The sequence below is a fragment of the Lasioglossum baleicum genome, chromosome 5 (assembly GCF_051020765.1).
Source record: "Lasioglossum baleicum chromosome 5, iyLasBale1, whole genome shotgun sequence".
NCBI classification, from domain to species: domain Eukaryota; kingdom Metazoa; phylum Arthropoda; class Insecta; order Hymenoptera; family Halictidae; genus Lasioglossum; species Lasioglossum baleicum.
In genome coordinates, this window is record NC_134933.1 from 14174231 (window position 1) to 14192949 (window position 18719).

Here is an 18719-nt window from a genome sequence, read left to right on the forward strand (position 1 = left end):
CTATTTTCTACGTCGAAAGGGACGCGATAAATAATCGACGCATAAATCTCGTCGCGTGGCACGGACGTATTCGATCGTTTAAAAGCGGGAGAGGGGAACCGCGCTATTATTTTCTCAGCACACTCCGACGACGGATTTTCTCGGGAAATTCACGGTCCTGGCGCACCTTTCCTTTCGAAACTCGGAAACTTCTCCGATCGATATGAATCTTCAAGGGGGTACAACATCACCGTGCTAGTTTTAAATTATTGGCGAAATAAACAATTTTTTCCCAGTAATTATTAAATAAAATGAAAATATCTTTTTAGGGGATATTTAGCAACACCTTAACTTCACTTTCATATTTTTTATGCAAGATTGCAGTTATGGAACAGCCGCCATTTTCTTACCCTTTAGAATTATTAAGAGATTGTAATCAATCGCTCAAAAAGAAAATTTTTATTTTACCAATGAATCTAATTAATAATTTCCTGTTGGGAAATGTATTTTTATGTCATTTTCTATTATACAAACATGCATTCTTAATATTCCATAAATTCTGTACTATAATGATAAGGGTCGGCCATTGCTCATTGCTGAGGTCGTTTCCCACAACCCTTGTTTGTTCTCATTGTTCTCTTGGTTGTTCTCTCGGTCTTGTTAGACGCATTTATAATAAATAGATAGATAGAAGTTCACTTTGCATTATAAAATACTGCGATATGATTGATTTGAAACGATAATTGATGCAGGTTCCGAAATTAATTTCCGCGCTGGTGTAATGCGAGGACGTGGCTACGATCTGTGAGATACAAGAGGGTTGAAGAAGTTCTATCTGCGATAAATCGTAACATTCCAGTTTTTGTTCCATTAAACAAATTGCTTCGATTTAGTGGAATTTTTATGGTTCCTGGTCCGGTATTCGGCGCGTTAAACTTCTCGGGAGCTACTCGAGTAGATACGCCTTGGAAACTATCAAGTACTGTCGGCCGAGTAATCGAAGATAATTTTTAAATGAAATTCCTTCGATTTTTCCCCGAAGGGAAGGGATAAACCGCTGTGAGAATCTCAGCGAGAAGCAACGGACGAGCGATGAATGAATTTATAGTTTTTAATACTTGTTCATTGTGCTGTCTCAACAATGAAGGGCTCCGGGAAAGGAGGGGATTTAGTGGAGATACGAACGGCGTTGTTTACAGCAACCTATTATCTAACTTTCGTAGTTAATACCGTCGTTTTCTTACCGGGTGCGAGATTAGCGCGTTGATTATGTCCAGGTTATCGTATACGGATAGCTAATATGAAACGATAACGATAGAAAAATATAATTTGCTGTATAATTTATCCATTAGGCTGCATAATGCGATTAACAGACGATGGTCTGCGCGGCAAAGTTCCTGGAGAAGTGTATTACCGGGCTGCGTCCAGGAAACAAATTTTTATTAGCCTGGTTAACTGCACCGACAAAATGAAGGGAACTTTAAGCACAGGGCGGGCACAGTTTAAAGAAGTGCACGCAGTTTTGTCGTGCCTACTTTAAATAATGACTTACGCGCCTTTGTTCAATAATTATAGCTGTCCGCGAGGTTCAATTATGAAAATTGTCTGTCGCTTTTCTATAGCTTGTTAATTACTCTTACTGTCGATCTAAACGAAATCTTCGATGTTTATTTATGATAGGAATATATTCTGCAGTGAGTAGAGAAAGCATTCGACCACCCATCATTTCCAGAACATTGAAAAAAATAAAATCGTAAAAAATCATTCGTACAGTAATATGTAATTTAAAATAGTAAAACCATCACAAGAATTAAAAAATACTGTTATATTATTTTCAACTGATTAAACGTATTAATAAAGAAAATAAATTTCTATTTCACTCCAGTTTGTTGCACAAATCAGGTAGAAAATTTTTCGTTTGTATAAAGATCCGCTGTCTACTAATTAAACTTGAAGCCTTCATTTCGTCTGACGTTCTAAAGACGGCTCGACGAGAAACAAAATAATTTATATTGCTTCAAAATCTATGTATAATGGTTAGGTTGCTATTGTGCTTTTTCACACATATGATAGTCTCTGATGGAATATAGAAAATAATCCGGTTTCTGGAACGGATTTCTGAATAAACGATTAATTTTGTTCACTTCAATTTGGTCAGCATTTTTTTCTCAGTTTGTTGTAACGAACGTGGCAGACGCCATTTTCCCTCGATAATGCGACGATGTTATAAGGGAAGGTCATAACTTATTCCGACAAGTCCACTCCCAGGGAACGCGTACAGAAGGAGAAGGGAAATACAAAATGTGGAAATAAATAAAGAAAGCCGATCTAACGTGCTTACGGACTACGGTAACCGGTTTGAGATGGTTTAAAGCAGGGATGGCTGGGCTGGGTTCAGGTGGCGTTGCAACCAATATCGTAAATCCAGATCGACTTTGAGAGAGAGGAGGCGATTCTCTTTCGCTGTTTCCTTTACAATCACTCTTGTGTCTTCTTTTGCATCCGCCCGATACCTTCATAAAGCCGACGATTGGATTATAAAGCTACAAATTCCGCGCGAATCTTAAAAAGCGAATGCTTAAAGCCCGTGCTTTCAATTTCATTTCATGAATACACAATTTACATTTACTACTGCCACTTATTTCCATTTCAATTTATTTCCACTCTTCCCACGATTTTATGATTCGCATGGCACCAAACACGATACCATTTCTGTCACAGTGTTACTTGTTTCATTCACGATAAATCAAAACCTCGATTATCCGAACTAAACGGTGGAATACGCTGTTCGGATAATAGATTGAGAATCGTGTTAGAATCGTGTCGTATACGGGTCGGCGTAGATTAAACTGTTTGAACGAGAAATCAGATTTTATCGGTTCAGATAATTGACGTTCTATTAAATCATGAATTGCATAAGCGAATGTGCTCCAAACTATATCGTGTTTGGACTCGTTTTAATCGGAGAAGAGTCACAAATATGTTGGTAAAAGTTCCATAGGAAAATAATAACAAAATATAAGAGTATTGAATCACCGATATCTCGTAATGGCGATCCATTAATGTAACTGGTACACGTTAACGATTAAAAGTGGATTTTGAAATTGGAAAGCCTGTTTTCGAACTCTGGCGATTTATCCAAAGAAATTCACGCGATTTTCTTGAGACAATGGGGTCGTGTGACGGGATTTTCAAAAGCCGGAAATATATGTAATCTTGTACTATCGAGGTTGAACAATGCACACGCAGAGGATCGATCGGACCGGGCGCCAAAGTAATTCCTGATATCGTGGCTGTCGGTCAATCGATGCGTGGGTTTCAATAATCCAACGGATTGTTATCGGGCTCGTACATAAAACTCCGCCGGAATATCACACGACATCCGGATGATAACCGATCGAATTTTAATCGGGGGCCTCGTCGAATTGGATAGCTGACGTGTGATCCTCTCGAAAATCCACAGGAAACGCGATATGCCAGAAATCAATCCAGATGTGTCATCGTCGACTTTAGCCTCGCGCGCAGTAATACATACGTAACGGGAGCCCCGCGTTGCGTTGGTCTGCGTGTGTCAAATTAAAAAGCTTCAGCAGAGTACAGCAGTTCGTGGCTCGGTTCGATTAATCCGAATACCTTTCGAACTTTCCTATACATCTGCACTGGGAGCATCTGTAATGGTATTTGCCATCGAACCGGGCTATCTGCAGCCACGCCGAATCGTGACCATTGCGAACCTGAAACTTCTCGAAAATATGAAATAGCATTCTAATAATACCTGCTTCCAATCCATATCGCACGCATGCCTATCGAAAAACTCCGATTCCTTGTCCCGCAGCGAAACGCTGGACTTTAAGGGGATATAGACGATAAGAATCAGACGATGTTGAAAAATCGACGTATTCGTGGAATTTTTTTACAAACAACGGCTGAGTGAAAAACTCTTATCTTTTTGGAACAGCACTATACATCTTCGAACTTTATTCTCGAATTTTCTCATCGCGAAATATTGCGAAATGGTTGAAATTTTACTTTAAAATAAAAAAATATATAAAAAAACTTTTTAAAAACCACGCTTATATTAAAATGCACTAAAAATCAGAAAATAATTTTTTTAGACATTAGTGAATATATAAATAAAAGCGGGGAGCGCTAAACTATATTGACATTAATCGCTCCACGCTTTTATTTATAGTCGCTAATGTCTAAAAAAATTATTTTCTCCTTTTTAGTGCATTTTAATATAAGCGTGGGGTTTTTAAAAAGTTTTTTTTTTAATATATTTTTTTATTTTCTACTGTTTATACTGTTATAGTAATACTGGTATGAAATAGTAAGATATAGAAACGCAAGATATGGAAATACGCGAGATGGAATGAGGAATTGACTCCGAGAGACGACATCTCTTGATGGAGACCGAAATTGTCCGAAATGGAAATGAATGAACGGAACACCACACTGACAATGAGCTCCTTTGGTGCGAAGTGGGTCAGTGAAGTGGGGATGAGTCGGAATGGGGACGCGTAGTGGAGTAGGGAGCGCTGGCACGCGGAGTGGGGATCGCTGAACGCGATGACTACTACCGAGCGTCGCGCGACGAGATGTGACGGTTAATATTAAAACTTTTTTTTCTACGAATGCACAGTTTTTTTAAATTTCGAATTTAAAATTCGATTACAAGATTTGACGCATACAACGACAACGACAACATCGACAACTCGGCAAGCTAATATAAGCGTGGTAATAAAGTTTGCTTGAATGTCAATTGATGGACTCGTATGAATTTGATATAACTGAAAAAATAAATTATTGCCGACAGTATTATGCATAGAAAATGTGATTCCAAAATATTCAATTTCTATCGTGATACAGAAATTTGCAATTCGTTAACAATGTTGATTACAATGGCGCTTACTGTGATCAATAGGTTGCACGTAGGAGAAAGTTCGATTTGTTGCAAATTATTTTTATATTCCTAAAGATGCGCAGTCTATTTATTGCATACCGAGAATACTGTTTTCGGAATTAGGATACAGACGTCCTCGTCGATGGACAAGTATTTCGAGAGACCTTTTTGCGATCACGGTGAACGATAAGGATATTTCTAAATTTCGTAAATCAGTCGTAAGCCCGCGGAACTTTTGAGAAGCGCGTAGGAATTTCGCGAATCGAGTTATCCGCCGTGTTCCATCGTGTTTTGGTTACCGAGACCGGGAAGGGTAATCTAGTATTAAGTAATTAAAACTAATTTCGACCGGTTCGTTGGTCAGAAGCAGAATCGCTGGAAGTGTTTTTAAACTGGTCGGTGCCAGTTTCGAGTTTGCGGCACGATCTCCGTCCCGGGGAAATTGTTTTCAATCTAACGAAGCATTTATAAGCCGTAAAAGCCTGCCATCACATTCAAGCGGGACGATCTATTAAATTTTTATGAGCTTTTTGTTGAGAACCCTACGCTGCCTCTGACTTGCGCATACAAACTTGCCGTTCGCTTCGTTCGCACGAGTAGCTCGCCGTCCAACGGGTTTGCGCTACAAATTAGAAAGCTCTCTCATTTACTTATTAATTTTTACCAGACTGCCTGAAACCCCTGCCTCAGAATTACTCTATTTTATTCTTCCCATTGGGTCCATCGAAAAATGCTGTCCCCTTTTCACAGTTGAGTTTTCATTCGTAGAAATGTCGTTCAGAAATCAAATGAACTGTGTATAGCTGTATACAATTAAAAAGAGTGTAAAAATGAATGAAAAATCTAAAATTTAAAAATAGCAACACATAAATAAATAACACATAAACATTCAGAGTACCTGTCTATGCTTTCCTTTTATCCAAAAGAATGGTGTTTCTACAATAATAATTGAAAGAAATTTATTTACAGCGTATATTCACATCCCGTTTAAAATTGACAAGCAGAGATTTATAGTAAAGAGACAAATTAATATGAGATGAGACCAAGAAGCCTACCGTTAAAGATCGAGAATGATCGATTCATTTTGTTAGCTCTCTATCTGCACTGTCCCATGGAGAAGAATGTTGTTCATGTCTCAGGAATTATGTCCTATAAAGGGTTACCCCTAGAAGCACAGGGAGGTGGGTGAAACACTTGATTGCTTTTTGCCCAATCCCCGTTGTCCTTTTTTATTGCAGGTAGGCTGATTGTTGGCCGTTTCGTTGTTTTTAGTAGCCTCACATAATCTACATCCATCAGTTTCTATTGGCGAGAAGTTAGTAATGCAATTGCAAAATCTTTGATTGCTGTATTCTACCAGCGAGCTACTTTTACTTCTCCAGTGGCAGCATCATTCGTATTTTATAAGTTCTTTTTATTTCCGCAAATTCGTTCAAGCTTCACTTCGATTTTTATCTATTCTTTATATTTAAGAGAATTTATTATAATCCTGGAGAAATTGAATTTTCAAGTTTTTAATGTTGGGGCTCGCATAAAAAGTTCGTCTGAAAATTAGAAAATGTAGTTCAATTAAAATTACTATTAAAAATTATTACGGCTGTTTAAAACTATTAAGATAAAAAATTGAAAATGATGCAACATTTGAAAAGTCTTTTTTCGAGTAATGTAAGTGTTGAAATGTTCTATTTATTTGCTAAAAACGAGCAGAAATGTGGATTACATTGTAAAAGCTTTCTAGGAATTAATATATCTCACATTCATGAGCTAACAACCAACCGCGATTTCAATCAAGAGCAGCAAATTATAATAGCCACGATAAGATTAAGAAAGTAACGTGTAGCAAAAATGGAATTCAAACCGATGATTTCTTTCCTGATAACAAATTGCTCACAACAAAATTCACTTATACACGTAGCCAACGTAGTCGAATATTTGATGGAACATAATGATTTCGCCAAAATGGAGATTATCGCAATACAATTGATAAAAATTGGCAGTAGCGTGGGAACATGAATCATGTTCGACGATAAAGCCGTCGATGGAGTATATAAAAGGAATGCAAAATTTCACCAGTCACATTAAGTTCTGTAACGAGAAGTGTGCATCGTTGTTTGTTGATATTTAACGAAGGTGAAAATGAGAGGTAAGCTGGTTACTTCGGTGAATTCGAAAATCTACCTATCTTCGGCATTGTCGAATGAACTAACAGTGTGGTGAAGAAATAAAAATAACCTGTGGATTGACTGCGATCAAAGAAGAACTGAAGATCAGTGTTTGCTTGTGACTCATTCACTGCCACTTTTGTGGACTGTGTTTACTTCAACAAGATCTTGTTCGTCTCATCCATCTTCTCTCTAATCGATTTCATTTTTCTTCGATCTTCTTTTCTTAACTTTCGGTATAAAGTCTCGTAAAATATACGAATTCACTCCACCATGTCAGTAAACGGTTAAAATCGCAGAATTTTTGACTGAATTCAGAATTAATTTAGTTCACTACCTTTTTCCAGCTGCACTCGTCGTTTTCGCGGTTCTCGCTGTCGTCGCGTTGAAGGTGAACGCTGACCTGTCTGTTGTATGCAGCGAATACCAAGAAGAAGATAAAATTGAGTACCATCCTCACCCATGCGACTGTCACACCTACTATGTCTGTATGGGAACAGAACCAGTCCCCATGCCTTGCCCCAGAGGTCTTCACTGGAGCCAGAAATTGGAGCGGTGCGAATGGCCTAATAAGGCTCATTGCAGACCGCAACCTGAATGTTAAATTAATCTAAACAAACAAAACTCTTTATATTCTGGATAAAGCATCGATTAAATTACTTGTCTGTATGTACCTTTAATAAATACACGCGCCGTTGATTGTTTCAACCATCACAACTTAAACTTTTGCTGTTTTCTGTGATTTTCAACTCCTCACCCTCAAAGCGAAATTAATTTATTGGGTCGTAACATAAATTCGGCTGTATTTAATATTTCTGTCCATTTATTACCAAAGTACAGATATACACACAATGAATTATATGTATAAATACTCACAATTAAATTCTTCTAAGTAGAGTAAATGTTCGATCTAAGAAAGCGGGAACTGTCCGTTCTAAGAAAACACTTGATTGCTTTTTTCCCAATCCCCGTTGTCCTTTTTTATTGCAGGCAGGCTGATTGTTGGCCGTTTCGTTGTTTTTAGTAGCCTCGCATAATCTACATCCACCAGTTTCTATTGGCGAAAAGTTAGTAATGCAATTGCAAAATCTTTGATTGCTGTATTCTACCAGCGAGCTACTTTTACTTCTCCAGTGGCAGCATCATTCGTATTTTACAGGTTCTTTTTATTTCCGCAAATTCGCTTTAAGCTTCACTTCGATTTTTATCTATTCTTTATATTTAAGAGAATTTATTATAATCCTGGAGAAATTGAATTTTCAAGTTTTTAATTTTGGGGCTCGCATAAAAAGTTCGTCTGAAAATTAGAAAATGTAGTTCAATTAAAATTACTATTAAAAATTATTACGGCTGTTTAAAACTATTAAGATAAAAAATTGAAAATGATGCAACATTTGAAAAGTCTTTTTTCGAGTAATGTAAGTGTTGAAATGTTCTATTTATTTGCTAAAAATGAGCAGAAATATGGATTACATTGTAAAAGCTTTCTAGGAATTAATATATCTCACATTCATGAGCTAACAACCAACCGCGATTTCAATCAAGAGCAGCAAATTATAATAGCCACGATAAGATTAAGAAAATAACGTGTAGCAAAAATGGAATTCAAACCGATGATTTCTTTCCTGATAACAAATTGCTCACAACAAAATTCACTTATACACGTAGCCAACGTAGTCGAATATTTGATGGAACATAATGATTTCGCCAAAATGGAGATTATCGCAATACAATTGATAAAAATTGGCAGTAGCGTGGGAACATGAATCATGTTCGACGATAAAGCCGTCGATGGAGTATATAAAAGGAATGCAAAATTTCACCAGTCACATTAAGTTCTGTAACGAGAAGTGTGCATCGTTGTTTGTTGATATTTAACGAAGGTGAAAATGAGAGGTAAGCTGGTTACTTCGGTGAATTCGAAAATCTATCTATCTTCGGCATTGTCGAATGAACTAACAGTGTGGTGAAGAAATAAAAATAACCTGTGGATTGACTGCGATCAAAGAAGAACTGAAGATCAGTGTTTGCTTGTGACTCATTCACTGCCACTTTTGTGGACTGTGTTTACTTCAACAAGATCTTGTTCGTCTCATCCATCTTCTCTCTAATCGATTTCATTTTTCTTCGATCTTCTTTTCTTAACTTTCGGTATAAAGTCTCGTAAAATATACGAATTCACTCCACCATGTCAGTAAACGGTTAAAATCGCAGAATTTTTGACTGAATTCAGAATTAATTTAGTTCACTACCTTTTTCCAGCTGCACTCGTCGTTTTCGCGGTTCTCGCTGTCGTCGCGTTGAAGGTGAACGCTGACCTGTCTGTTGTATGCAGCGAATACCAAGAAGAAGATAAAATTGAGTACCATCCTCACCCATGCGACTGTCACACCTACTATGTCTGTATGGGAACAGAACCAGTCCCCATGTCTTGCCCCAAAGGTCTTCACTGGAGCCAGAAATTGGAGCGGTGCGAATGGCCATTTGGCCATTGCAGACCGCAACCTGAATGTTAAATTAATCTAAACAAACAAAACTCTTTATATTCTGGATAAAGCATCGATTAAATTACTTGTCTGTATGTACCTTTAATAAATACACGCGCCGTTGATTGTTTCAACCATCACAACTTAAACTTTTGCTGTTTTCTGTGATTTTCAACTCCTCACCCTCAAAGCGAAATTAATTTATTGGGTCGTAACATAAATTCGGCTGTATTTAATATTTCTGTCCATTTATTACCAAAGTACAGATATACACACAATGAATTATATGTATAAATACTCACAATTAAATTCTTCTAAGTAGAGTAAATGTTCGATCTAAGAAAGCGGGATCTGTCCGTTCTAAGAAGACGAATATCCCTTGGCATACCTTGGAATCACTACTAATCCAATTACAAAACTTCATTATTTTTTTATAGGATTTTCGCCCACTCATTTGTGGCGAACTGTATTTCGTGGTTTAATTTCGGCATCAGCAACTGTCGGAATAGATAGAAAAATTTAATATAAATTTTAATAAAATCATGACATTAGTGGCTATAAAAATAAAAGCGTGGAGCGCTAAACTATATTGACGTAATCTTCGTGGGCGCTCCACACTTTTAGTTTTATAGTCACTAATGTCATGATTTAGATCTATTCCGACACTAATTTTATAACAGAAGAAAAATTTTGAACTTGTTGCTTAAAATTTTGGGAGGAAATTATTATTAATCTTTTAACTAGATTCGATATTGCATGGAGAACCAGGAAAAAAATTATTTTCTCCTTGTTGGTGCATATTAATATAAGCGTGGTTTTTAAAAAGTTTTTTTATATTAATAGTATAATTTTACACTTATAAAATTCACGTTCGATTAATAGACCCCGGATTTTATGCATTTATGGCGAAAATGAGTTGGTGCAATCTGGTCATTAAATTCTTTCGACATGTCCCACGTAATTCACTGTGTTTCAGCAAATATAGTAGAACACCCGAGCTGAACTAAAAATGTGGGACTACACCTATCCTCAGTTATTTTCATATCCAAAGACTCCACTGAATTGCACTCAGGCTCACGAAACAGCGGCAAGGCAACAGACTCGTCGAATTCGTTTCCGTTGACCGAGGTTATCGCGTATGCCGACTACGGTGCAGCAACAGCAAGTTCTCGTCTCGCTTCTTCCTTTTTTTTCTCGCCCCCTTTGTCCGCGATACAAAGGAAATTTGAACGTCTGATTGGGTGGTTAATTTATGCTGTCTGTCTTGCCGGGACGGTTCGTTCTGTCATGCCGCTAGGCCCCGGTAGGAGGTGAGATCGAATTAATCGCCAGACATTTTTCTAAGAGAGAAAGCCAAAGGAAGCGTACGGGCGAGGAGGAAAAGCGGAGAAAGGGAGAATACCGATTATAAAACTCTCGGATGGCGTGCAAAGAATGTGAAGGCCCCCGGTGCACGAGATATGAAGAAAGCTCGGGCTTGCCTTGCTTCTAAATTACAGTTTTGTTGCGTGTCTCCTTGGACTCGTACATTTACCGGACGACCGGGAGTTCTCATCAGTCAGGATTATCGTTTTTTAATCGCTTCTGCGGATCGTCTTGTTCCTCGCTGTGCACACCTGTGTTGGAGAAAACGCTGTGCAACCTCTCTGTGTACAAAGAAACTGTGCAATCGCGTACATCACAAACGCATCAGCTTATAGAAAATGATTTTTTTTAGAATTTTTGTCCTACAGATCCCGATGTCCATGAAACGACTTCCATGGTTTATTTTTTGAATGCTCCCTATTCAAATGTTCTTTCGATCCCCGTTACGAAATACTACTTGACATGTCATTCTCTACAGGCATTTAGTTGATTCGTCGGGATTTGATCCGAACAGCAGCGAACAAACCCGAAAAGAGAGACGAGCTGAGGATGCGATTGCCGTTCCCTCCGTAAGGGTTCCCCTGGAAAATCAAATTATCAGCGCGGCCGTGGCCAAACCCGGTGTACGAACGTTCGTGCGTACGTGTATGACGTAATGAAGGCCGAGCACAGGTGGTCCACTGATATTGGTTTTGCTTCTAAATTTTGTGGACACCCTTTATAGCTGTAGACGCACCAGACTCGCCGCGACGGGCAATTACCCCTCTAAATATTCACAAGTTCATTACGACCGGAGTTGGACCCGTATATTCCCCCCCTTCTCTCTCTCTTTCTCTACCCCCGTTCACTCTCTCTTTCCTCTCTCTCCTCTCCGCTCTTTCGTCTCGCTCACTCCTGCTATCACGGTCTCGTGAAACTGTTCTTCTCCTTGTTCCTTTCTCTTTCCACTCTTCGCCCCTTTCGCCCAGGCTTTCACGATACGGGCGAATCTACCCCTCGAGCTCCCAGATTTCGAAACTAGGCGCATAGAGAACTTACCAGATTCCATTGCGTAGACTCGCACGGGAGACCATTGTTTCAGCAGACTTAGCCCCCGAGATTGCCGAAATCAAACACGGGTCTAGGAACGAATAGTGGGAAACATTATTTTAATGTCTCGCCAACGCTAGCGACCAGAAGCACGAGGACGTTCATGAAGCTCTAGGGATTTAGTTGAGACTGCATAAACTGACCACCCAGTCGGACAATTTAGGTATTCTTTGCATCGTGGGCAATGCTGATAATGTTCTACTGTGTTTCCCATCCAATCAAAAATACAGTAAATTCTAATATTTTTTTGCGACCTCGCCGATCCCACAGCGCCTGTAAGCATGGGCCGCGCGGCTGAAAACTTACCTCGGCCGAGTGAGAAACCACTAAATCATCATCAGATCAATTTATATCGTGCTTGGTGTCATTTTATAAGACAAATGCCACATATGAGTGGGCGAAAGTTCCATAAAAAATAATTAAAAATAAAGAAGTTTTGTGATTAGATTCATAGTGGTTCCTAAGTATGCCCAGAGATATTCGTTTTCTTAGAACGGACAGATCCCGCTTTCTTAGATCGAATATGTACTGAACTTAGCAGAATTTAATTGTGAGTATTTTTACATATGATTCATTGTATGTATATCTGTACTTTGGTAATAAATAGACAGAAATATTAAATGCAGCCGAATTTCTGTTATGACCCAATAAATTAATTGGTCTTTGAGGGTGAGCGGTTGAAAATCACAGAAAACAACACGAGTTTAAGTTGTGGCGGTCGAAACAACCAATGGCGCATTTATTTATTGAAAGTACGTACAGACGAGTAGAATATGAAAAGTTTTGTTTGTTTAGAGTAATTTAACATTCAGGTTGCGGTTTGCACTTAGCCATATTAGGCCAGTCGCACAAGTTCTTGATCTTGTTCCAGTGAAGACCTCTGGGGCAAGGCATGGGGAGTGGTTCTGTTCCCATACAGACATAGTAGGTGTGACAGTCGCATGGATGAGCATGGTACTCCACTACACCTTCAGCTTGGTCTTCGCTGCATACAACAGACAGGTCAGCGTTCACCTTCAACGCGATGACCGCCAGAACAGCGACAATAACGAATGCGGCTGGACAAAGATAATAAACTAGGTTAATTCTGAATTCAGTCGAAAACTGTTCAATTGAACCCTTCACTGACGAGGTGATTCACGACGTTGCACAATGATTTTGGTTCGATTATGGTTGGAGATTACAGTTTTTTATAGATTGGTGAAATACAAAATTGTAAATATATTCTTACATAGTCAATCAATGTACAACGTTATAAATGTATGTAATATATGTACCATGTATACTATATATACATGGTGTATAGTAATATATAGTAATGTAGTATATATAGTAATGTCTAGTAATATACACGGTGTTTGAATAAAATTGGAAATAAATGCAGATGCATTCTTTTCAAAGCATGGCACTGAAAATTTCAAAATTTGCTCGTTATAATAAACTTTTAAACTACCATTAATACCAATATCAGTACCGTGTTCTTATAGAAATTCTAGATTTTGATAAAATCTTTAACAAAACTTTGTATCAATTTTCATAAATAGTAAATCCCACACGTGCTATTAAATGTTATAGCAACAACGTAGCTGATCTTATGTTGTAACATGTTCCAGTTTTACATTTTCTTCTGAACCAATTATTCACACGCATTTACCTCATGCAAGAATAAGTAGCTTCGTTAAAACGCGATTTCGACTAAACGTAGTCGCTTAAAATACGATGTAGACTAAACGTAATCGAATTTTCATTGGTACGAGTAATTCTATAGGCTCTCCTGCAGTGGATGGTTCAAGGAAAATGGAATGGGCCAGTCAAAGAAGGTGGATGGAACGAATACCGACGAATTAAACAAAAACTAAATCCCAATTCTGCTATGACTGTTGTCAGTGCACCGTTATTCTGATCTGTTCTCAGTGCAGTTGGTTCATTCAATAACACGGAAGATATGTGCGTATATTTCTAATTCGCTGTATCAACGAGCTTACCTTTCATCTTCACTTGGTAGAAATGTTAACTCACAATGCTCGAAATTTGTCGTTACAGAAGTTACTGTGACTGTCGAATTGTACGGTCCCTTTATATACTCCATCGAATTGATTTTATCTCCAGTAGCCCTTCAGGTTCGATCATTATTACGTATCATTTTATCAAGTGTATCATGATAAACACCACATAGGTAATCTTAGACAATTGGGTATTCGATGTTCACGTGATTCTCGGGAAATCGTTGTCAGTATTGCGTTCATTTCGTTTTGTCTTAAGATGAAGGAATTATGGAGTCTGGAATCTTTAAAAATTTTTCATGTTTCATAATACGTAATGTTCATGTTACAAACAATTTACTTGTTTAAATATATTGATTTTCATATATATCTTTCTCGCAAAATAAACATTTGCCGAGTTTATTTCGATTTTTCATATTTTGCCTATACGTATTTTATCTAATGATGTCTGTGATAAACATTAATTAAATTATTTTCTTGCCATTATTTCCTGTTCTAATGCTTTTTCGAGGCAGTTGCTCAGATTGTACCTGGTCGTTTACGTATTTATCAATCATTTGGATAACTAAAAAAATAACTAAATAAAGATACCAAAATAATATGCTATTTATTTCGCAATCTCGTCAACATTTGATCATCCAGCAGTGAGATAGTTTATTTGACGAGCGTCAGTTACCGTGAAGAGTGGTTCAACTAAAATTCCAGGAAAGGAAACCATTAAATGGAAACTTCGAATAAGGGCGTATGTATTACACATATAACGTAGACCCTTATTCGAGGTTACCATTCAGTTGTCGACGGTTTATTTATTTCCCTGCAAATACTGAGCTTCACATTATGTTTAGTCAGTGTTCTAATTTCTAATACATCTTCGATGATGTAGTAGGCGTGTAAGGGGTGTAAACATTTGGGCAATACACTGGAAACGATATTTTCCACGGGCGATTCCGCGACTCATGACAAGGAAAGAGGCTCGATCGGTTTCCAATTTGACAGAGAATGGGTTCCATTAACATTGCCCTCCCAGCGCTTCAAGGGCGAATACAGTTGGCGAATCTGCGGTGTCAAAGACTGGCAAAAGGAATGCGGAAAAGCAGCGAAAGTGGCTCCAAAAAGAGACAGAGAGAGGGAGAAAGAAGTAAGAGGTCGAAATAGGGGAGGAAACTGCCGGGACAGGGCGCAAGAAAGAAAGAATCGTCCGAGGAAAGGAACATACGAGATGCGAGTGTACGAAGCTGGCAGAGCCGGTAGCTGAGTCGTACCGATAAGAAGTCTCGATCCGTTCGCCGTCGCCGTTCTTTTCCCCGGTCTTCGTTCTCTCGCTTCCTTTCCCTCCCGTTCTCCTTTTTGCAACGAGAATACGACATTAACTGACGGACGGGAACGACGAGTACGTCGGGTACCACCGGCGTATACGACGAATACGACAAACTCCGTAGCTCGTAGCCTGCATTGAGCGCCAAACGAAATAGGGAATTTAAGTGTCGCCGTTCTGATGAGATCTCTCTTTCCCGGGAGCCTGGCGTCTCGTTTCCACCGTTGACCACTTCCGAGCCGTGTCTCGCTCCCCGGTTCATTTCCCAGTTCGCCGTCCTCCCCTGTTTTGCACACGATACACGGCCAATCCCACGGGAATTCGAAAGTCCTCTCGCAAGCCCCTGTTCATCTGTTCCTCATCGTGCTCCGGCCTCGCTTTACGTCTTCGTCTTCGTCTTCGTCTTCGTCTTCCCCCACTTTCCTTCCTTCCTTCCTTCCTTCCATCCTTCCTGCTCTTTGCTTAGCTCACATCGATCGTGCCGATAATGGCGGATCAAGCCGTGAGACTCACCCCGAGATGCAACACGGCCCATTCACCGATGCGATTCCATTCTGAAACGTTACTTGCCTGGAAACCTCCTCCTAGAAACATCTGTCCACTTCCGGAAACCATGACGGAAGCTATATCATTTGGTCACAATGGTACCTCGGTATGTGTCAATGAGAGAAAAATTTTTCTCGTGCACGGCGGACAGCTCTTAAGAGACCCAGAAACTCCGCTAGTCAGAAAGTGGAACATGATACTAACAAGGGAAGGACCCAGTGTCCGACTTCGATTTTGATAATTTTTTGTGAGATGATGGTATATAGATCCCGAATTATGTATGCAAAATATTAGGTGTAGTTGATCAATAGTTTTAAAGATATAAACAATTAAACTTTCATACCTTTCGAAGTTCCATTAGCCGTGTAAGCAGATTGCGTGAAACTTTAATTGTTCATATCTTTAAAACAATTGAGTATAACTACACCTAATATTTTGCATACATTAGTAGGGATCCATATACCATCACCTCACGAAAAATTATCAAAATCGAAGTCGGACACTTGGGGTCCTTCCCTTGTAAGTCAATCGCAACTTCGTTTTTAAGTAGAATTTTTTGAAATTGTTATCTGCATATTGGTGATGAATTCTGATAGTTATTATAAGCAGTAGTTATTGGCATTTTTGATTTAAACGGCAAATATTAAGAATTCCTGGTATAGAAAGTCATTTTTTATTGCTTCTTATGTATATTTCAAAGCAACGTTGCAAGTTTTCAAAACAGAGTTCTACAAATGACTGTTATCAAATGTGCCAATGACTGTACTATTCGTCTTACGATTGTTATTCACTGAATATATTTTGTAATAAAAGATTTATGACTCGTAAGACTGTTTGATTTTGCTGAAAAATGTCTATCAGCTTATAATAATTGAAAGTTAAGCTCGTTTAACCATTTCAAAAAAAGATAAAAAGAATTTTACTACGATTTTGGCTTAGGGTGCCAATCATTGTACAGTTTACCCTAAATAAATAAAAATGGAAGGATGGAAAGGTGACCACGAGGGTGCACCAGGGTGTAGCTGCAAGTCGAAAAAAGGCGATACAAGGAGGCATTTGCGAAAAAGTAATAGGAGACAAAAAGGGGGCCGGGGTGGAAATGGTGCGGTAAAGATATTGCGAACGTGTGAGCGTGTATGAACGTACCGAAAAGAGAGAGAGAGAGAGAGAGAGAGGAGAGAACGGAAGGAGAGAAGGAACTTCGCCTGACATTCGGACAATGCCGGCGTGGTGCTGTCGCGTTCGGTTCCTGCTTATGGCGGGTGCACAATGCCTATTGTCGACTAACCCACTGTACAAACGTGTGTGCCAACGCTTCTACATAACGGACCGGTCTGTGTGTGGGTCTCCATTTCGCCTCTCTGTTTCTCCTTAACGACACGCATGCTACTGTTTCTTCCACCCTCTCTCAAGAGTACACCGTCACGTGTACCACCCGCGACTTTTGGCACTTCCAATAAAATCTTGCGGGGTATCCACGAGAAGGACAATATCGATTCCTTTTTATTTCGAACGGGACGACTCAATGGGTAAATCAAGCCGAAAGATAACGCTGTGGATGGAGGAGCGACCTTTCGTTCTCGGCTGATGGCGTCTCGATGGAAAACGGGAACGTTGTGTTACACGTCTGTGTTTATTAATCTCTGGTATAGGCATGTCGATCAATTGCGGTAGCTGGGTTTTAATTTTTTATTAAATTTTTTGTGACAAAATTGGGTGGGTTTTCGAAGCAGTGAAAAGATCAAAAAAATTTGAGAATATTAATATGTTTAACTTACTGAAATTATTGGGAAGAGAAAGAAATTTTTATGTGGCTTTTGGCTCTTGCGCTTGATACATGATTTTATTTTGTTTACTTACAAAAATATTACTACGGTCGAGATAAAGAAAAATTTACATAAGTGGTGAACATTCCATCTTTCTGTTTGATTCCCTCAGGGAATTGTTTGTAGTGTCAAGTACTTGAAGATATATTTTTATCTGCGGCACTGAGACCTCATATCCACTATCAAGTTCATATTTCTTAGAAACACTACAGTGTTTCTTAATACGCGGGCCATTTACGAAAGTTTTTCTAGACACTAGTGACCTTGCAGATAACTGATGCTTTCTCAATACAGAAAACCGTGACGCCTCGAACCTAATAAAAGTATTGTTAAATGAGCCACTTGTGAGGGACTCGAAGAGTCATTGCGGTCGCTGCGCCAAGGATACTGAAAGAGATACAGCGAAGTTATCTGAATTTGTTCATCGATGGAATTGATACGGTGAGATCCGAGGGAGCACTGTCTCTAGCTCAGGAAACGCTCCATTTAGACAAACACAATAAGATATGAATCAAATTGATTTGAAATTATTTACCAGATAATAATCTATATAATAAATACCAGATAAAATTCGTCAAAAAATTCAACATTCCAGAAACTGAGTCTTCGTTTGATTTTTATTATGAAAATTCAACAATCAGTTCAATAATTTTCTGCATACGATTTCTTTTCAAATGGATCTTCTCGACGCGACTGGCAGTTTTAGTGATAAATGAAACGTAATGTTGAAATTTTATTTGGATTACAATTCTGCGGACTCAAAAATTAAAGAAAAGTCAATTACAGAAAAAATATGGCTGGCAGCACGGCGTTGAAATAAATACAGCGTTCGTAAAAATAGGATTAGTGAATACCACAGCCTCAAACAGAAACCGATGCTCGGTTCTGCTTTGATCATTGTCAATCCACATTCCCCGTTATTTTTATTTCTACTACATGCTGTTGGTTCATTCCACGGGGAGATATGTGTGTCTCGAGTTCGCTGTAGTAACGAGCTTACCTTTCATTTTGTAGTCGCTGAGTAACCACACACAATGCTCTAAAC

At 38.7% G+C, this 18719-nt stretch overlaps 1 protein-coding gene and 1 long non-coding RNA gene across 3 annotated transcripts; one reads left to right on the plus strand and one right to left on the minus strand.

Moving 5' to 3' along the window:
- The first annotated feature begins 4288 nt into the window (after window positions 1-4288).
- LOC143208910 (peritrophin-1-like) lies at window positions 4289-9642 on the plus strand. 2 transcript variants are annotated; one of them, XR_013009005.1, is made up of 3 exons: window positions 4289-7025; window positions 7392-8940; window positions 9307-9642. XR_013009005.1 is itself a non-coding variant. In XM_076423853.1 (2 exons), exons 1-2 carry the CDS (start codon window positions 7019-7021, stop codon window positions 7646-7648), a joined length of 264 nt encoding a protein of 87 aa, XP_076279968.1. In that variant the 5' UTR covers window positions 4289-7018; the 3' UTR covers window positions 7649-9642. The 2 variants fall into 2 exon arrangements, 1 of the variants encoding a protein (XP_076279968.1); XM_076423853.1 differs by having other exon boundaries at window positions 7392-9642.
- LOC143208909 (uncharacterized) lies at window positions 7905-9555 on the minus strand. Its single transcript, XR_013009004.1, has 2 exons — window positions 9297-9555; window positions 7905-8341 (listed from the first exon to the last, which is right to left on the minus strand). It is a non-coding gene; the product is annotated as an uncharacterized LOC143208909 (long non-coding RNA).
- Window positions 9643-18719: the final 9077 nt, after the last annotated feature.